At 51.7% G+C, this 16,785-nt stretch overlaps 1 protein-coding gene across 1 annotated transcript in view; it reads right to left on the bottom strand.

Annotated features, from left to right (window-relative positions):
- Positions 1-16,785, bottom strand: part of LOC140904223 (uncharacterized) — a 71,350-nt gene that overhangs the window by 16,370 nt on the left and 38,195 nt on the right. Inside the window, exon 2 of the mRNA XM_078850914.1 lies at positions 106-232. Within this exon, the coding sequence (XP_078707040.1) occupies positions 106-232 (127 nt within the window). The remainder of the gene's footprint in view (positions 1-105; positions 233-16,785) is intronic.

Here is a 16,785-nt window from a genome sequence, read left to right as displayed (position 1 = left end):
GGGGTCATGCTGAAACAGGGCAGAGTTAAGGTTACATTGTGGGGGTGACATGAACCTTAACTCTGCATTTCCCCTTCTAAGAACCGAGGGGACAGGAATCCTTACCCAGCGAGGTCACATTCTCGTAGTTCTCCTGCATGATGTCTCTGTAGAGGGCTCTCTGAGCGGGGTCCAGCAGAGCCCCCTCTTCCCTGGTGAAATACACAGCCACCTCCTCGAAGGTCACCGGTCCCTGAAAGAGCAAGAGCCCCACACTCAGGACCTGCTGCCCCACTCACAGCCCCACTATTCGTGGGGGAGAGGAGCCAAACAAACAGAAACTCTGGATGGTTTGGAATCAACAGAGTACGTTAGGATACAGATATTCAGGCCTGTACTCTAAGAGTTTAGGTGTATTCTTATCACTTGGCTAGTTCTAGAGGTATAAAAGAAAGAATCCAAATCACTGACTGACGGCATAAGGCCTTTTCTCACTGTGACAGTCGGAGGCCCTGTTCTTAGGCTGAGATCTCTGGCTAAGCAGCAGAGGCAGCCATAAGCTGGGAAGCGACCGGTCACCTCCTCACATCCCAAACTAGTCACATTGAAGGAAGGTGCTATGGGGCTGTTAGGATACAGTCCTGTCCTGATAATGCCTATCGCCTCCAGAGAAAGGGAAGAGCCAAGACGACGTAAAAGGAAACTTAGTTTGATAGCATCCTGTCTGGCAAGAACTCACTTCTCAATAGCTGGGATGTGAAATCCTCACTTCTGTATTGTTTTGTCATTATAGTTCCCACTTTGCTGTTGTTTGTCTGTATAATCTCTGTCTGGTTCTGCGATTGTTCCTGTCTGCTGTGTAATTAATTTTGCTGGGTGTAAACTAATTAAGGTGGTGGGATATAATTGGTTACATAATCATGTTACAATATGTTAGGATTGGTTAGTTAAATTTCAGGAAAATGATTGGTTAAGGTATAGCTAAGCCGAACTCAAGTTTTCCTATGTAGTCTGCAGTCAATCAGGAAGTGGGTGGGTGGGTGAGTGGGGGAAATGGGAACGGACGGGGGTGGGGAAATTGGAATCATGTTTTACTAAGGGGGGGAATGGGAACAGGGACACAGGTAAGGCTCTGTGGTGTCAGAGCTGAGAAGGGGGACACTAAGGAAGGGGGACACTAAGAAACTGGAATCATGCTTGCTGGAAGTTCACCCCAAGAAAAATCGAATTCTTTGCACCTTTGGACTTGGGGTATTGTTGCTCTCTGTTCATGCGAGAAGGGCCAGGGAAGGAAGTGGGTGAAGGAATAAGCCCCCTAACAGAGTCCCACCCCCACCCCGCTCAGAGCATCCAGGAAACACCAGGGTGAGGGGCGAAGAGAGAGCCCCTCGTCTCTCCCAGCAGATCCATCACACACCTACTAGCCACAGCCGGATACAGGAGATGGAGCCCCTAGCAGGGTCCAGGGAGAGCTCCCTGGTAGGAAGCCCAACACCCTCCTCCTTGTGAGGAGCTGGATATGAAGGGAGGGGCAGCTCCCCTGAGCCTCACATGTGGGTGCCCCCTTCATATCTCACAGCAGCTGCTGGTTAGCTGGATCAGGCTCCAGCACTGGGAGTCTGGGCCGTTTTCCCAGCCCCATCTAGGTGGGTTATTTTCTGTTCCACAAATTAGAGCATTTTCACTCCCAAACCTCATGGGTCTGTTCCTAGAATCTAGGCCACTTATTAAATAACTTCCAGCAGGTTTGCCACCCCCTCTCCTCCTTCCTTTCTCCACCCTGTGCATTTCCTTCCCCGCTCCAACCTCCAAACCAGACGGTGCAAAGCTTCCCCTCTCCGCTGTATTTGCTGCCCCTCTCCCTCCTGCAGGAACCCACCAGCAACTCCCCGATAATCCCTACATGAACTGGCTCCTCTGCAGCCATTTCTCTCCCCTGTCCCATGGGAGGACGGGATCAGCTGGAGGGAAACTTGGGCGTCATTCTGCAGCCTGGCAGGGCGAGAAGGGCCGTTGTGCAGGTTTAGGAACGGGCTTTAGTTCATTTCACATCACGATTCCCCCAGGCCCTTTCCCTGCAGACAGGCAGCCTAGATTCTGCCATGCTGGGAAAATGCTTGTTCTCTGTATTACAGTGTAGACCGGGCCCCTCCTGCCAGGCTAAGCCCACAGAGAGATTTTAACCCCCCTTCTCCCTCCCCCCACCCCGTAACAAAGTGTCTGAACACAGTGCTAGAAAAGAGCAGAACCAAAGGAGTCACTTAGGAGGATTCTCTCTGACCCCAGGGCAGCCACACCTGTTAAGCAAAAGTTAGCATATGTGACTTCATTTTGGTTTGGGGCCCACCATTGTCTAAAAGCAAACACATCATGCACCAGCAGGAGTGTTCCCCAGATACTGCATTCCTGTGACAACCCCCTCCTTGTTTCCAGCCTGTCTCGACTCCCGGTTTCTGTTCTTAACTCCCTGCCTCCTGGCCTTGATGCGAGCCTCCCATCCTGATAAGAAAGGCTACTGGTGCATTGCTTTAGGACCATGTTGTGTGGCTGAAATAATGGTTTAGCACGGGGGATGCACTTAGCAGGGATAGGTGGTAGATAAGGGAAGGATTTGTCGCAGCAGTTCTTGTGCGTGACCTATCGGGTATAATTCGCAGCAGTTTGTGTGCGTGACCAATTAGGTATAATTCATAACAGTTTTGGAGACCACGAAGGGACCCTCGGCTCGCCCGAACAAGCGAGACCGCACTCCTCCTCTCGGACAGCTCCAGCCGGCACAGGGTGAGTTCACCTTTGAGAACTCCAAGGAGGGGGTGTGTGAGCCGTCGCTTCGGCGATAAGGCAGCACATTTTGTGTCCTTTTGGTAGCCCATTATGGGTTCTGGGCAAAGTGTAAGTAAGGGGACCCCTTTGGCTGAAATTCTCGAGAATTGGGGGAATATTTCTGGTACCCATGGGTTAGGTAAAAAGAAAGCAGTAATCTTGTGCAAGGTTGAGTGGCCAGCACTAACAACTCAAACACCTCTCGAATGGCCACCGGATGGTTCCTTTGCTGGGGAAAAATTAACAGCGCTTAGGAAAAGGCTGGAGAACAAAGCTCCAGCCCAGATGGATTATTGGTATGTATGGGACAACTGGGCTTACGCGCGTGTGAAAGGACGTCCTCTTTCCTCCTCCTTTTCTTATTCATCTCAGGGGTCTCCAGCCCCGCTCTCTGCTATGCCTGCTTCTGCCCCTCCTCCGGCTTACCCTCGGCTTTCTGACTTATGCCCGTCACCTCCTTGCTTGCCAATTAGCCGTGCTTTCTGTCCAGCTGACAAGCCTCATCGGGGGAGGACTCGGGTAGCCCTTGTAAGTGAGAATATTTAAGAGAAGAGAGCAGGAGGGCTGGGGGGCTAGTTAAGAAGCCCACCCTCCTTGTTAAATTGGTAGTGGGACAAAGCTGGTGTTCATGGAAGGGACAGTTCAGAGAAAAAAACAGGATCGGGCCCAAGCGGGCAGGCAACAGGTGGAAAGATTGGAAAACAGGTTGAAAACTTGGAGGTCATAGTGAAAAAAGAGGAGTAAATAATTACAGGAATGAGAAACGTAAATCCCGGAATAATACTTAGAATGGTAAAATCTAAGTTAATTGGGGGTCAAGATAAGCAAGTAATTTAAAAAAGAAAAGTAAAAAGTTAACTCTCTAGTTGCTGAAAAGAATTAAGCAGTTAAACTTTGTGAAATATCGGGGAAAAAAAAGAATTCTTGGTTTCTTTGGAGCCATTTTGAGGAAAATTGGCCCTTTTCCAAAGGAATGCAATTATACAGTGCTACTTAATTAATATCTTATTAGGCTCCAAGGGGCTACAATAGGTGGTGTCTTCCTTTTCAGGTCGCTGTGTGTTTGACAGCAGGAGTTAAAAGTAAAAGGCAATCAAAAGTCTGGTAAAGTTTATTGTGCCCTTTTAAAAGTAAGAATCTTTAAGCTGTGGATCCAAAAGCAAGCTGGAAAGCATTTGTTTTAATGTAAATTACCTAACTGATAAGGTAGAGGCCACTGAAACCTGGGCTGCCTATAAAACAAATACAAGAAAATATGGGTAATTCCTCCATTTTGCCTGCAATTAACAAGGATATTTGTATAAAAAGGAGATATTTTAAGCAATGACTGACTGCCCAGAAGGGGTAGATCTATGTTCTTTTTGTCTTTCAGAAAATCAGAGAAAACTGATGCCAGCTGAAAAGCAATTCAACATCTCATGAACTTACTGGCACAATAGGAATTCTGGTCTGTGTTCTATGTCCTGTCTTGCGGTGTTTGTCTTGTGGCCAGAATTGCTGTGTTTAATTTTTCATAGGACAGTTTAGTTTAAAACTAAATAGAAGGGTTAAATCAAAATGCAGATACTTGTTTTATTCAACTTGGAATACAAAAAGAAAAGGAGTACTTGTGGCACCTTAGAGACTAACCAATTTATTTGAGCATGAGCATGAGCATCTGATGAAGTGAGCTGTAGCTCACGAAAGCTCATGCTCAAATAAATTGGTTAGTCTCTAAGGTGCCACAAGTACTCCTTTTCTTTTTGCGAATACAGACTAACACGGCTGTTCCTCTGAAACTTGGAATACAAAGTGTTTGGATAATATCAGAAAAATGTGATAGACTAAAGTTTAATACATTTGCTTAAGTAAAAAAAAAAAAAAAAAATTTCATTGGCCAGATCTTTTAATTGAAAAAAATTGTTGTTAAAATTCGCACACCAACAGTCTTTGGAAGCGAGGACATGGAAGGTTAACCACTCCCCACATTATACATGGGATCCTTCTGGCTACCTCACATTTCTAGCCAGAGGGCTGGGGAGGGAGGAAAGCTATTGGACACCAGAGGTTGTACCAAGCGGACTCCTCAAAAGTGGGTGTGCTTGTCCTGGCTTGTTGCTCCAAAGCTCCGTAATAAAGTCATTTTCCTAGAAGGGTGTATGTGGCATACGTTGAACAATAAGACGAAAGTGCTCTATAATGGGCAATGTACACGTGTTCCTTTTTGAACAAAGGTGTGGGAGTGGAAAGTGAAAGTTCCCTTTGCCGGTTAATAAAAGCCAAGAAGGGGAAAAGAAATAAAACGGAGGATGAGCTAATTCAACGCTGTAGCTGGCAGGCTCGGTCCAAAGATAAGACACTGGCCTTGCCCAAGGACACTGCTCACAGCTAGGATTTGGCTGACAGCCAAGAAAGAGGGGGGCTTGAATGTGCCCAGGCAGCTGTGAGATCTGCAGCACACTGCCAGACATTAATGAAATGTGTGAGGTCTCTGTATTTACAGGTGAAAGGAGTCCTGCTTCAAGAATCCTGAGCAAACCTGCCATTTGTTAAAACCAGGTGACTGGGTCTACATAAAGGTCCATCAACAAAAGACTATTCTGGCCCCATGCTGGAAAGGCCCTTATTAAGTCCTGCTAACTACCAACACCGCTGTGAAGTGCCAAGGACTGACTGCCTGGGCCCATGCTTCTTACTGCAAAAAGACCCCTCCGCCTCAAGGTGACTTCACTTCGACTACTGATCAGCCTCCTTCTGGGTTTTTTTTTCTTTCCTCCTTTTGGACAGCAGGGAAAAGGACAAGGTGAAGTGCTCGTCACCTCTCCCTTGTCCACTGACAGAGCTAACCTGCATTCAGTATTTGCTAAAGAAACCAAAGCACGGCAGGGTGATGTGCTCGTAACCTCTCCCCTGTATAATGCAAAACCATGCCTGTTCCAAGAGAGAAGAAGGAACGCCTGCTCTGCTGAAACCACCAAGATCCAAGGATTCCTGACTGCAAAAGACACTGAGAATTGGCCTTGGTGGCGAAGACGGAGCATTGTACATTGGCAGGGAGGGAGTTGCGGGATGTATTCTTGGGAATGTGCAGTGAAGCGGTGGGGTGGGTTTATTCCAGGGGCTGGAATCTGTTCCTGTGGGCAAGTATGAATACCAGAAACGCCTTACAGCCACGAACATTACTCCCACCCTCTGCCACCACTCCTTTGCAGGTAAAGGTTCCTGGCTCCATCACAGCTACGTTAAGTTGGCGCTGGGACTCCCACCTGACCCTGACAAGCCATTGGACGAGCCACTTCACGAATGAACACCACGACCAACCCATGGATTGAGCTTTCCAGCTATAGGGACATTTATAGCCCACCAGGACTTCTTGTGTTCCTGTTTATCGGACTTACATTGGTGGCGTTGTTTTTTGTATGGTATAGAGAAGGACGCCGACATTGGTAGGGTTTGCCTGGGAGGTTCCTCTCCCTATTCCCAAGTCCAGTACAAGGATGGGAGGGCAATAGCTTCTTGAATTTAACCTGTGCTATCAAACAGGGTGTAAATCGAACGCAGTGTTGGATTTGTATTCATACCCCCACATATTTAGGTCAGGGGGTCCCGTTGGTAGGGGTACGTATCCCCCTTAATCGAACACTCCAAACTAAGCTATGGGCAAACACTACATTCAACTGGAATGTTACGATCCAAAGATGGTCTCTGGAGGATGGTGTGGATTGCACTCTCAGCAAATATGCGGATGATACTAAACTGGGAGGAGTGGTAGATACGCTGGAGGGCAGGGATAGGATACAGAGGGACCTAGACAAATTGGAGGATTGGGCCAAAAGAAATCTGATGAGGTTCAATAAGGATAAGTGCAGGGTCCTGCACTTAGGACGGAAGAACCCAATGCACCGCTACAGACTAGGGACCGAATGGCTCCGCAGCAGTTCTGCGGAAAAGGACCTAGGGGTGACAGTGGACGAGAAGCTGGATATGAGTCAGCAGTGTGCCCTTGTTGCCAAGAAGGCCAATGGCATTTTGGGATGTATAAGTAGGGGCATAGCGAGCAGATCGAGGGACGTGATCGTCCCCCTCTATTCGACATTGGTGAGGCCTCATCTGGAGTACTGTGTCCAGTTTTGGGCCCCACACTACAAGAAGGATGTGGATAAATTGGAGAGAGTCCAGCGAAGGGCAACAAAAATGATTAGGGGACTGGAACACATGAGTTATGAGGAGAGGCTGAGGGAGCTGGGGTTGTTTAGTCTGCAGAAGAAAAGAATGAGGGGGGATTTGATAGCTGCTTTCAACTACCTGAGAGGTGGTTCCAGAGAGGATGGTTCTAGACTATTCTCAGTGGTGGAAGAGGACAGGACAAGGAGTAATGGTGTCAAGTTGCAGTGGGGGAGGTTTAGGTTGGATATTAAGAAAAACTTTTTCACTAGGAGGGTGGTGAAACACTGGAATGCGTTGCCTAGGGAGGTGGTGGAATCTCCTTTCTTAGAAGTTTTTAAGGTCAGGCTTGACGAAGCCCTGGCTGGGATGATTTAACTGGGAATTGGTCCTGCTTCGAGCAGGGGGTTGGACTAGATGACCTTCTGGGGTCCCTTCCAACCCTGATATTCTATGATTCTATTGATATGGTGGCCCAGGGTAATTATGCTTTATGTGTGTCATGATATAAGGGCACGGAAAATACAGTTTTTGTGGAAAATTTTGTGGGATGCAAGGACACCACCCAGATCAGCTCTGGTGCGGGAGGCCCCTCTACCGACTCTGGGGCCCCGTGGCCAGTCCCCGAGGGGTCTGGCTGGTATTGGTTATGCAATCACACAGCCTATAAGGTTCTCCCAGCAGGATGGTGTGGTCCGAGTACCTTAGGGGCGATAGTACCCGCCGTGACAGTACACCAGACCCTGACCCAGGGAGAGATCCGCAATCTAGTATGAAGAAACCGACGAAGTATTCCTTTAAACCCTCTTTCTCAACGGCCCACCGGCTTTCACTCCTTTGCGCGATGGTTTCTGCCCTGGTTGGGAGTAAGCGAACTAGAAAAAGCTATAGTTAACATTTCAGCTGCTTTGAAACTAATGCCAAATGCAACTGCAGATGCCTTATCTGCCCTTCAAATTGAAGTCACTCAGGTATCCCAAACTACATTGCAAAACCGCCTAGCCCTGGATTATCTTCTTGCAAATCAGGACGGGGTTTGTGCTCTGGTTAACTCAAGCTGTTGTGTATTTGTAAATCAGCAGCACAGGGTGGAAACTGACATCCACCTCCTCATGCAGCAGGCAGGCGTATTGCACCACATCAGCCTCGACACTACCAACGCTGGATTCCAGGAGGTCTGGGACTGGCTCACCTCATGGCTACCGGATGTGGGGGCTTGGGGACGGCGTATTTTGTATTTCATTCTTTTGGCTGTTCATTGCTTTTGTGTTATTTTTTGTATGCCTACAATGTTGTGGTATGTGCTATCGGCAACTGCTAACCCTGCATCACGGTTACTCAGCCCCGATATAGTTTACTGACGTACAAAAGAAAAGGGGGGACTGTTAAGGAAAAGTTAGCACATGTGCATATGTGACTTCATTTTGGTTTGGGGCCCACCATTGTCTAAAAGCAAACACATCATGCACCAGGAGGAGTGTTCCCCAGATACTGCATTCCTGTGAAAACCCCCTCCTTGTTTCCAGCCTGTCTCGACTCCCGGTTTCTGTTCTTTGTCTGTTCCTAACTTCCTGCCTCCCGGCCTTGATGCGAGCCTCCCATCCTGATAAGAAAGGCTACTGGAGCATTGCTTTAGGACCATGTTGTGTGGTTGAAATAATGGTTTAGCACGGGGGATGCACTTAGCAGGGATAGGTGGTAGATAAGACAAGGGTTTGTCTATTGGAGAAGGTTTCCGATGCACGAGGGCAACATGCTTTGCTAAAAGGTATATAATCTCTGTAGAATCGGCATTCGGGGTCCCCTCCTGATTAGCAGGGGGGCACCATGTTCGAGCGTAATAAACTTAGTATCTTTGGGAACTCTGCAGTTGTGGACTTTGTTCGTGTGCCTCAGCCTAGACTCGAACTGTGCGTGACCTATCGGGTATAATTCGTAGCAATTCTTGTGCGTGACCTATCAGGTATAATTCGCAGCAGTTTGTGTGCGTGACCAATTAGGTATAATTCGTAACACACCCCAGCAGGAGGGATGTGGAGTCAGGAACTGGCTTTTCCTCTCTCTGATCCTCACCTTGTCCACAGGAAAGTGATTCTGCCCAGGGATGCTGCAATACAAGTGTCTGGGCAGATGGGAGATCTAGAAATCCCTCTCACCACTTATTTCTCCCACTACCCCTTTCAGCCTCTTTCCTCCCTTCTAGCTCCTTTGCCCTGTCCCCTCCCCCTGCCCCCTGGCCGGGAAAGCCCCATTACTGGGTTGGTTGCTCCCCCATGGCTGGATTTGCTCCTGCAATTGCTAACAGAAGGAGAAATGAGGAAGGGCCGTTTGTGCAGAGTCACTTTCATGGCAGACCCCAGCACTTTCCCCGAGCTCTCCCAATTACCTGGAGTCTCTGGCTCAGAATTTAGCATTAACAGGGCCCAGGGCTGCCCCAGGGGGTGAGTACCAGCTGGAGAAAGTCCTCACCTCAGGTGGGCACAGAGGAAGCCTTCATTCAGGTCACCTCCCAGCACAGCTCCCGCTGGGGGAGCAGCAGCTGCCCAGATCGCAATGGAGGCTGCAGGGTCTGACCAGGAAGCTGAACCCCCATATCCTGAGCAGAGGGGGACAGAGCGTCTGAGCCGCCTTCCCTCCCTTAGCTCTCTGGGGAGAGCAGTGCATGAAACCATCTCCTCACAGAGGGAATTGCTGATCTCATTTGTCCCACTGTCCATCTGGAGTCACTTCTTGTCTGTCTCTTGCAGTGACTCCGGATTAACACTGGTCTCAGAACCACAAACACTGACTCCGGATTAACACTGGTCTCAGAACCACAAACACTGTTCCGAAAGGATGAGGCCAGAATCCTCCTCAACAGATCACTGTGTGGGAGCACTCACCCCCTTCCCACCTCCCTCAACCCCCAGATCTCGGGCACGGACTCAGGGCAAGAATTTTCCCCACAGAACTGGAAGTTCCTGCAGTTTTCCAGAGGGAAGAGAAGCAAAATCGGTGGTGGTTTCACCTCATAGTGTCTGATAAGCGGGTAGAAAGTTCTCACCACGCCCTGCTGGCCACTCACACAGGCAGAGGGAGCCCGGGGGGACGCTTCTTTAACAGGAGAAGGGAAGCCATGGAGGGGCCAAAATAGATAAGAAATGTCCATGTCCCGTCACTAGCAAATAATGGCCACCATGGATCCACCCCAGAGGTGGCTGCATCTTTGCACTGCGGGAAGCCGCCCCTCACGGAGACCCTTTGTCACGGGGTTTGGGATACTTCTGGACCCACGCTGTACTCAGAGGGACCTCCTCATCCCGTGCCAGCTGGAGAAAAGAAAAGGGTCCAGCCAACTCTCCTGTTACCAACTGGGAACCACCGATCCCCCAAACAGGGGGAGGCCCCTGGCTTTGATGGGTATTGAATCTATGGCTGATCTCTTTAATCGGCAAGTATTTTAACAGGGCAAAATTATTCATAGAAAACTAGAGAGAAAGTGGGGCAAATGTTTAGGGTATTTTAGGTCAGTCTTTGAGATTTGCAGAGAAAACGGGTCACAAACTACGAGAAAAACACCGAGATTGGCGGGGGTTTTATATGGCTATTAAATAACAGAGCGGGAAAAGGGGAAATGTTTGAAGGGATTTTATATGACTGCCCAACACATAAACAAAGTAATGTGTTTCCCCACCCCACCATTCACATGGGGAGCAGGGAGCCCTTTGAGGAGCTGCTTTAAGAGGGCAAGGGAGGGCAGATGCAGCAGGAAGGTCCCTGGAAGAGGGAAAGGGGCAGTAGCAGGAGGTGGGCAAGTGATTGGCAATTGGTGGCTGGGGGCAACTGTGTTGATAGCTTGGGGGACGCCACTGGGATTGGGTAGCCGGGGTCCTGGGGGACACTTGCTCTTCCCCTCCCCGCCCTGGCAGAGAACGGCCACCCCATCCCCATCCCAGAGGCAGCCGAGTACCAGGGCTCCCCCGAAGAGCCCCCACTGACCCCGATCCCTTTGGGGGGAATGACTCAGGGCGACATTTCCCCACCTGAACACAAATTAGCGCCGGTAAAATGGGTGCTGAGACTGGGGGGAGATTTTAAACTGACATTTGATGATTATGGAGAGAACAGGGGGAAATCGGGGCAGGGGAGACCAGAGAGCGGATGCTTGGAGGGGAAAGGGGGGGATCTCTCTGGATTTTAAAGCCACGCGTGGCACTGAGAGAGAAAAGGGGAAGAACTAGGGGGCACAAACAGGGACAGGGACAATTAACTGCCCTCCCCCGGGGAATTTCCTGGCTGCCCAGAGACAGTGCAACCCCACAGCTGCCCCACTGACCTCCCCCCACCCCCCGGGCCCCAGTCTCTGTCCCCACCTGGGTTCCAGCTGTGCCCCTCGGATCTCGGGGCTTTGTTCTCCCCGGCTCCTGCCTCCTTCCTCCCGGCGGCTCCAGCCCCTTCCTGTGCCCGGCAAACCCCCGCCCGGCTGCCGCGCTGGGACCCGACCCCGGCCCCGGTCCCCGGCCCCCGGCAGCGCTTTGCCCGGCGGTGACTTCGCAGCCGGAGGAGGAGACGGGGGCTGGTCAGAGGCGGGGCAGGGACCGGGCTGTTTGCTCGCAGGACGCCTGGGTTCTCTGCCTGGCTCTGGGAGGGGAGTGGGGTTTGGTGGGTTAGAGCAGGGGGGGTCTGGGAGCCAGGACTCCTGGGTTCTCTCCCTGGCTCTGGGAGGGGAGTGGGGGGTAGTGGGTTAGAGCAGGGGGGGTCTGGGAGCCAGGACTCCTGGGTTCTCTCCCCGGCTCTGGGAGGGGAGTGGGGGGCTGGTGGGTTAGAGCAGGGGGGTCTGGGAGTCAGGACTCCTGGGTTCTCTCCCTGGCTCTGGGAGGGGAGTGGGGGGTAGTGGGTTAGAGCAGGGGGGGTCTGGGAGTCAGGACTCCTGGGTTCTCTCCCCGGCTCTGGGAGGGGAGTGGGGGGCTGGTGGGTTAGAGCAGGGGGGGTCTGGGAGCCAGGACTCCTGGGTTCTCTCCCTGGCTCTGGGAGGGGAGTGGGGGGTAGTGGGTTAGAGCAGGGGGGGTCTGGGAGTCAGGACTCCTGGGTTCTCTCCCTGGCTCTGGGAGGGGAGTGGGGGCTGGTGGGTTAGAGCAGGGGGGGTCTGGGAGTCAGGACTCCTGGGTTCTCTCCCTGGCTCTGGGAGGGGAGTGGGGGCTGGTGGGTTAGAGCACGGGGGGTCTGGGAGCCAGGACTCCTGGGTTCTCTCCCTGGCTCTGGGAGGGGAGTGGGGGGTAGTGGGTTAGAGCAAGGGGGGTCTGGGAGCCAGGACTCCTGGGTTCTCTCCTTAGCTCTGGGAGGGGAGTGGGGGGTAGTGGGTTAGAGCAAGGGGGGGTCTGGGAGCCAGGACTCCTGGGTTCTCTCCTTAGCTCTGGGAGGGGAGTGGGGGGTAGTGGGTTAGAGCAAGGGGGGGTCTGGGAGTCAGGACTCCTGGGTTCTCTCCCTGGCTCTGGGAGAGGAGTGGGGGGTAGTGGGTTAGAGCAGGGGGGGCTGGGAGCCAGGACTCCTGGGTTCTGTCTATGAGGGAGGGTGCCTAGCTGGCATTGTCTCTCTCATCCCCCTTAATCTTGCTAACAAATCTGGAGCACGGGTCCCATGCAGAGGGGAGGCTTGGAGGACCAATGATGCCCTGGGACCTTTTCAAGGTCTGATCGCCCCCTGCTCCCATTTCGAGGGGGGAGGAGATGGGGCTGCCCTGTGCCTATTGCAAGGACATGAAAGGAACAGGAGGGGACTAGAGGCCACCACGGGGCATTTCGCCAGTCCAGGTCCCGGCTCACTCCTGGGTTCTCTGCTGGCTCTGGGATGACAGTGGGGTCTAGTGGTTAGAGCACGGGGCTGGGGGAATGGGAGCCAGGATGCCTGGGTTCTAATCCTTGGTGTCTCACTTTGGGGGATGTTTGCCCCTCCGTGCCTCAGTTTCCCCTGAGTAACCTGAAGCTGATTACGGCTTCTCATGGGGTTGTGGGAAAAGCTGGGAGTCTGGGGGGGGGGGCGGGGAGCATCCTCACATCTCCCCCACCCTGGTTCTTCCCAATCCCTGTTGTGGCCGAGTCCTGCTACACGCTGGGTGTCCCTGATCCGGCGGGAGGCCAGTCAAGCACCACTTGGCTGACCAGCACGCTACAGTTCAGCGTTCTATGACACCCATCCCGTGCGGTACCAGGCCAGTATATTATGGGACTCCATTAATAAAGAACTAAAGGAGGTCAATGTAATTAATGCCAATCAACATGAGTTTGTGGAAAACAGATCCATCAGTCTAACCTGAGATCTTTTTTGAGGCGAGGACAAGTTTAGTTGACAAAGGTAATAGCACTAGGAGAATAGACTTAGACTTCTGTAAGGTGTTGGACTGGGTAGCACACATTTTGGTTGCAAAATGCGTGCTACAAAATGAAAACGGCCCACATGAAATGGATTAAAACCTGGCTAAATGAACGGTCACAAAATGTAACTGTAAATGGGGACTGTGACGAAGTGGGACTGTTAATATTTTCTCCGAATGCTGTGTGTGTGCCTCAGTTTCCCCTATGCATTTCTTAAGTCTCTTGGTGGTGGGATAAGGGGGTGTGATCGCTGCAGAGCCCTAGAGGGCAGGGGTCTGCACAGAGAATGGCCGACACCCTGTTTCCTCACAACTGATGGCCTGGGACCCTCCCCTGCAAGGTGCCAACTGAAGGGGTTGGAGAACAAAGAGATCAGGTGGCCTCCTGGCCTGGGAAAGAGACAAAGGCCAAAGGACGGGGGTCTGAGTTTGGAGCTGGCTGGGGAAACGGAGGGAGGCCCAGCACCGGGGTCTGGGCTCCCCATCCCCGAAGATGGACGTGACTGAGGGATCCTGTTGTCTGTACCTACAAGCTCTGGTTTGGACTGTGTTCCTGTCGTCTAATAAACCTGTTTTACTGGCTGGCTGAGAGTCAAAGTGAACCGCAGGAAGTGGGGGGTGCAGGGCCCTGACCCCCCCCACGCTCCGCTCCGTGACAGGGACTAAGGGTGTTTCCAGTGAGGCCCTGCAGGGATTGGTTCTTGGCCCAATGCTATTTAATATCTTTAATCAATGACCTGGAAGAAAACAAAATCATCACTGAGAAAGTTTGCAGAGGACACAAAAACTGGGGCAGCAGAAAACAATGGAGAGGAGGGTCACTGCAATCTGGAGTGCTTGATAAACTGGGTGCAAGCAAACAATATGCAAATTAATACCTCTTAAAATGTAACTATATATAGCTAGGAACAAGGAGCCTCAGCGATACTTACAGGATGGGGGACTCTCCGGGGAAGCAGTGACTCTGAAAAAGATCTGGGGCCCAAATTCAGGAAGGACGTGGATACATTGGAGAGGAGTCAGAGAAGAGCCATGACGAAAGGATTAAAAAACCGACCTGAGCGCGAGAGACTTCAGGAGTTCAATCTAGTTAGCTTGCCGAAGAAAAGGTTAAGGGGTGAGTTGATTATAATCTAGAAGTACCTACGTCAGGAGTGGCCAATAATTTTTGCAGGGGGGGGGGGCACTCCATGAATGTTGGTAAGTCGTCACCAGCCGCACGCTTCTACGATATTAATGGAGAGGGTGCGAGGTCTGGAAGGGAATCTGGGTGCGGGGAGGGGGGGTGTCTGACCTGGGGCAGGGGTGCAGGCTCTGGCCGGGAGGTGCTTGCCACAGGCGGCTCCCGGCCGTGCCCACACCTGCAAGCACCACCCCTGCAGCTCCCTTTGGCCGGTTTCTGCAGAGATGGGCCAGCAGCTGCTTCCGGGAGCGGCGTGGGGCCATGGCAGGCAGGCAGCCTGCCTGAGCCCCGCTGCACTGCGGGGCTTTTAGCAGCTCGGACTCAGAGATCCCAAGGGGGCAGAGGAGGCGGGACAGAAATGTTAGATGGGCCGGATCCGGCCTGTATTTTGCCCGCCCTTGAGGTACGTGGAGAACAAATATTTAATACTGGGCTTTTCAGTCTAGTAAATTGAAGCCAGATGACTTCTGAGTGGAAATAAGGCACAAATTGTTTAAAGTGAGACTATTTAACTACTGGAACAATTTCCCAAGGGTCACGGTAGATGCTCCATCCCTGGCAATTTTTATATCGAGATTGGACGTGTTTCTGCTCCAGGAATGATTGTGTGATACAGGGGGTCAGACTAGAGGATTGCGAAGGTCCTGCTACGGCGTGTCCACCCCACACAGCCTCCCCCCGAAAAGGCGTTAATTAGGCCAATTAACCTAGAGGCTGCACCTGGAGGAAAGCCTTGGGCTGCTAGGGTCTAATTGCGGATGAAATCCAGCTGGGCAAGGAGCTGAGTGGGCTCTTTAAAGAGAGGAAATGGGCAGGTTTAAGGTTGCCAATTTTGGTTTTCCTGGAGGTTTCATCCCTAATTTTTAATTAAAGATTTGCTCTTCAGTGCCTGGAGACTCCAGGATAACTGGAGGTTTGGCAACCCTCAGCAGCAGGGCCGGATTTACACCTTACGGGCCCCCTTAGGCTCTGCATCTTCAGCGCCCCCCTGCCGACAACTGACCCTCGGGTTTTCCATAGAGTTGGTGAGCTGATTCTCCACCTGCATCCCAAGGAGGTGCTGCCCAGGAGCGAGTAGGGTGGGCCTCCGTCACAGGTCCCTGCTGGCCTTGGTCTCAATGAATTTTCCACTCCCTTAAGTATAGGAAGGATGTTCGCTACTCTCCGGTCGTAGGGTGCTACCCTGGATAGAGAGAGGTCGTAAAAATCCTTGTACGGACTGGCAATCTCCTATGCCAGTTGGTTCGCTATTCTGGGGGGTAAAAGACATCCCGCGACCCCAGACTGATCCTGCCCAGCCCAGCCCCCCAATCCCCTGCCCCCAGAAGACAAAGCCTCCCACGCTGGGGAGGGGGTGTCAATTCTCTGGGGGAGGAATTTGGGGGTGCCCCTGTGGGGGTGCGGGAGACACCCAGAGCAACTATAGTGGGGAGGGAGTGTCAGTTCTCAGAGGGGAATTTGTGGGTGTGGGGGTGTCAGTTCTCGAGGGGAGCAATTTGGGGGGTGCGCTCGTAGGGTGGGGAGACACCCAGTGCAATTACAGCAGGGGAGGGACTATAAGGTGGGTAGAAAGCTGGCTAGATCTTCGGGCTCAATGGGGAGTGATCAATGTTTCAATGATCAATGGATCAAAGGCTCCATGTTTAGTTGGCAGCTGGTATAAAGCAGAGTGCCCCAAGGGTCGGTCCTGGGGCCGGTTTTGTTCAATATCTTCATTAATGACCTGGAGGATGCCGTGGATTGCACCCTCAGCAAGTTTGCAGAGGACACTAAACTGGGAGGAGTGGTAGATACGCTGGAGGGTAGGGATAGGATACAGAAGGACCTAGACAAATTGGAGGATTGGGCCAAAGGAAATCTGATGAGGTTCAATAAGGATAAGTGCAGGGTCCTGCACTTAGGATGGAAGAACCCAATGCACAGCTACAGACTAGGGACCGAATGGCTAGGCAGCAGTTCTGCGGAAAAGGACCTAGGGGTGACAGTGGACGAGAAGCTGGATATGAGTCAGCAGTGTGCCCTTGTTGCCAAGAAGGCCAATGGCATTTTGGGATGTATAAGTAGGGGCATAGCGAGCAGATCGAGGGACGTGATCATTCCCCTCTATTCGACATTGGTGAGGCCTCATCTGGAGTACTGTGTCCAGTTTTGGGCCCCACACTTCAAGAAGGATGTGGATAAATTGGAGAGAGTCCAGCGGAGGGCAACAAAAATGATGAGGGGACTGGAACACATGAGTTATGAGGAGAGGCTGAGGGAGCTGGGATTGTTTAGCCTGCAGAAGAGAAGAATGAGGGGGGATTTGATA

Source organism: Lepidochelys kempii, chromosome 28, assembly GCF_965140285.1.
Source record: "Lepidochelys kempii isolate rLepKem1 chromosome 28, rLepKem1.hap1, whole genome shotgun sequence".
NCBI classification, from domain to species: Eukaryota; Metazoa; Chordata; order Testudines; family Cheloniidae; genus Lepidochelys; species Lepidochelys kempii.
This window is presented reverse-complemented; position numbering and strand designations above follow the sequence as displayed.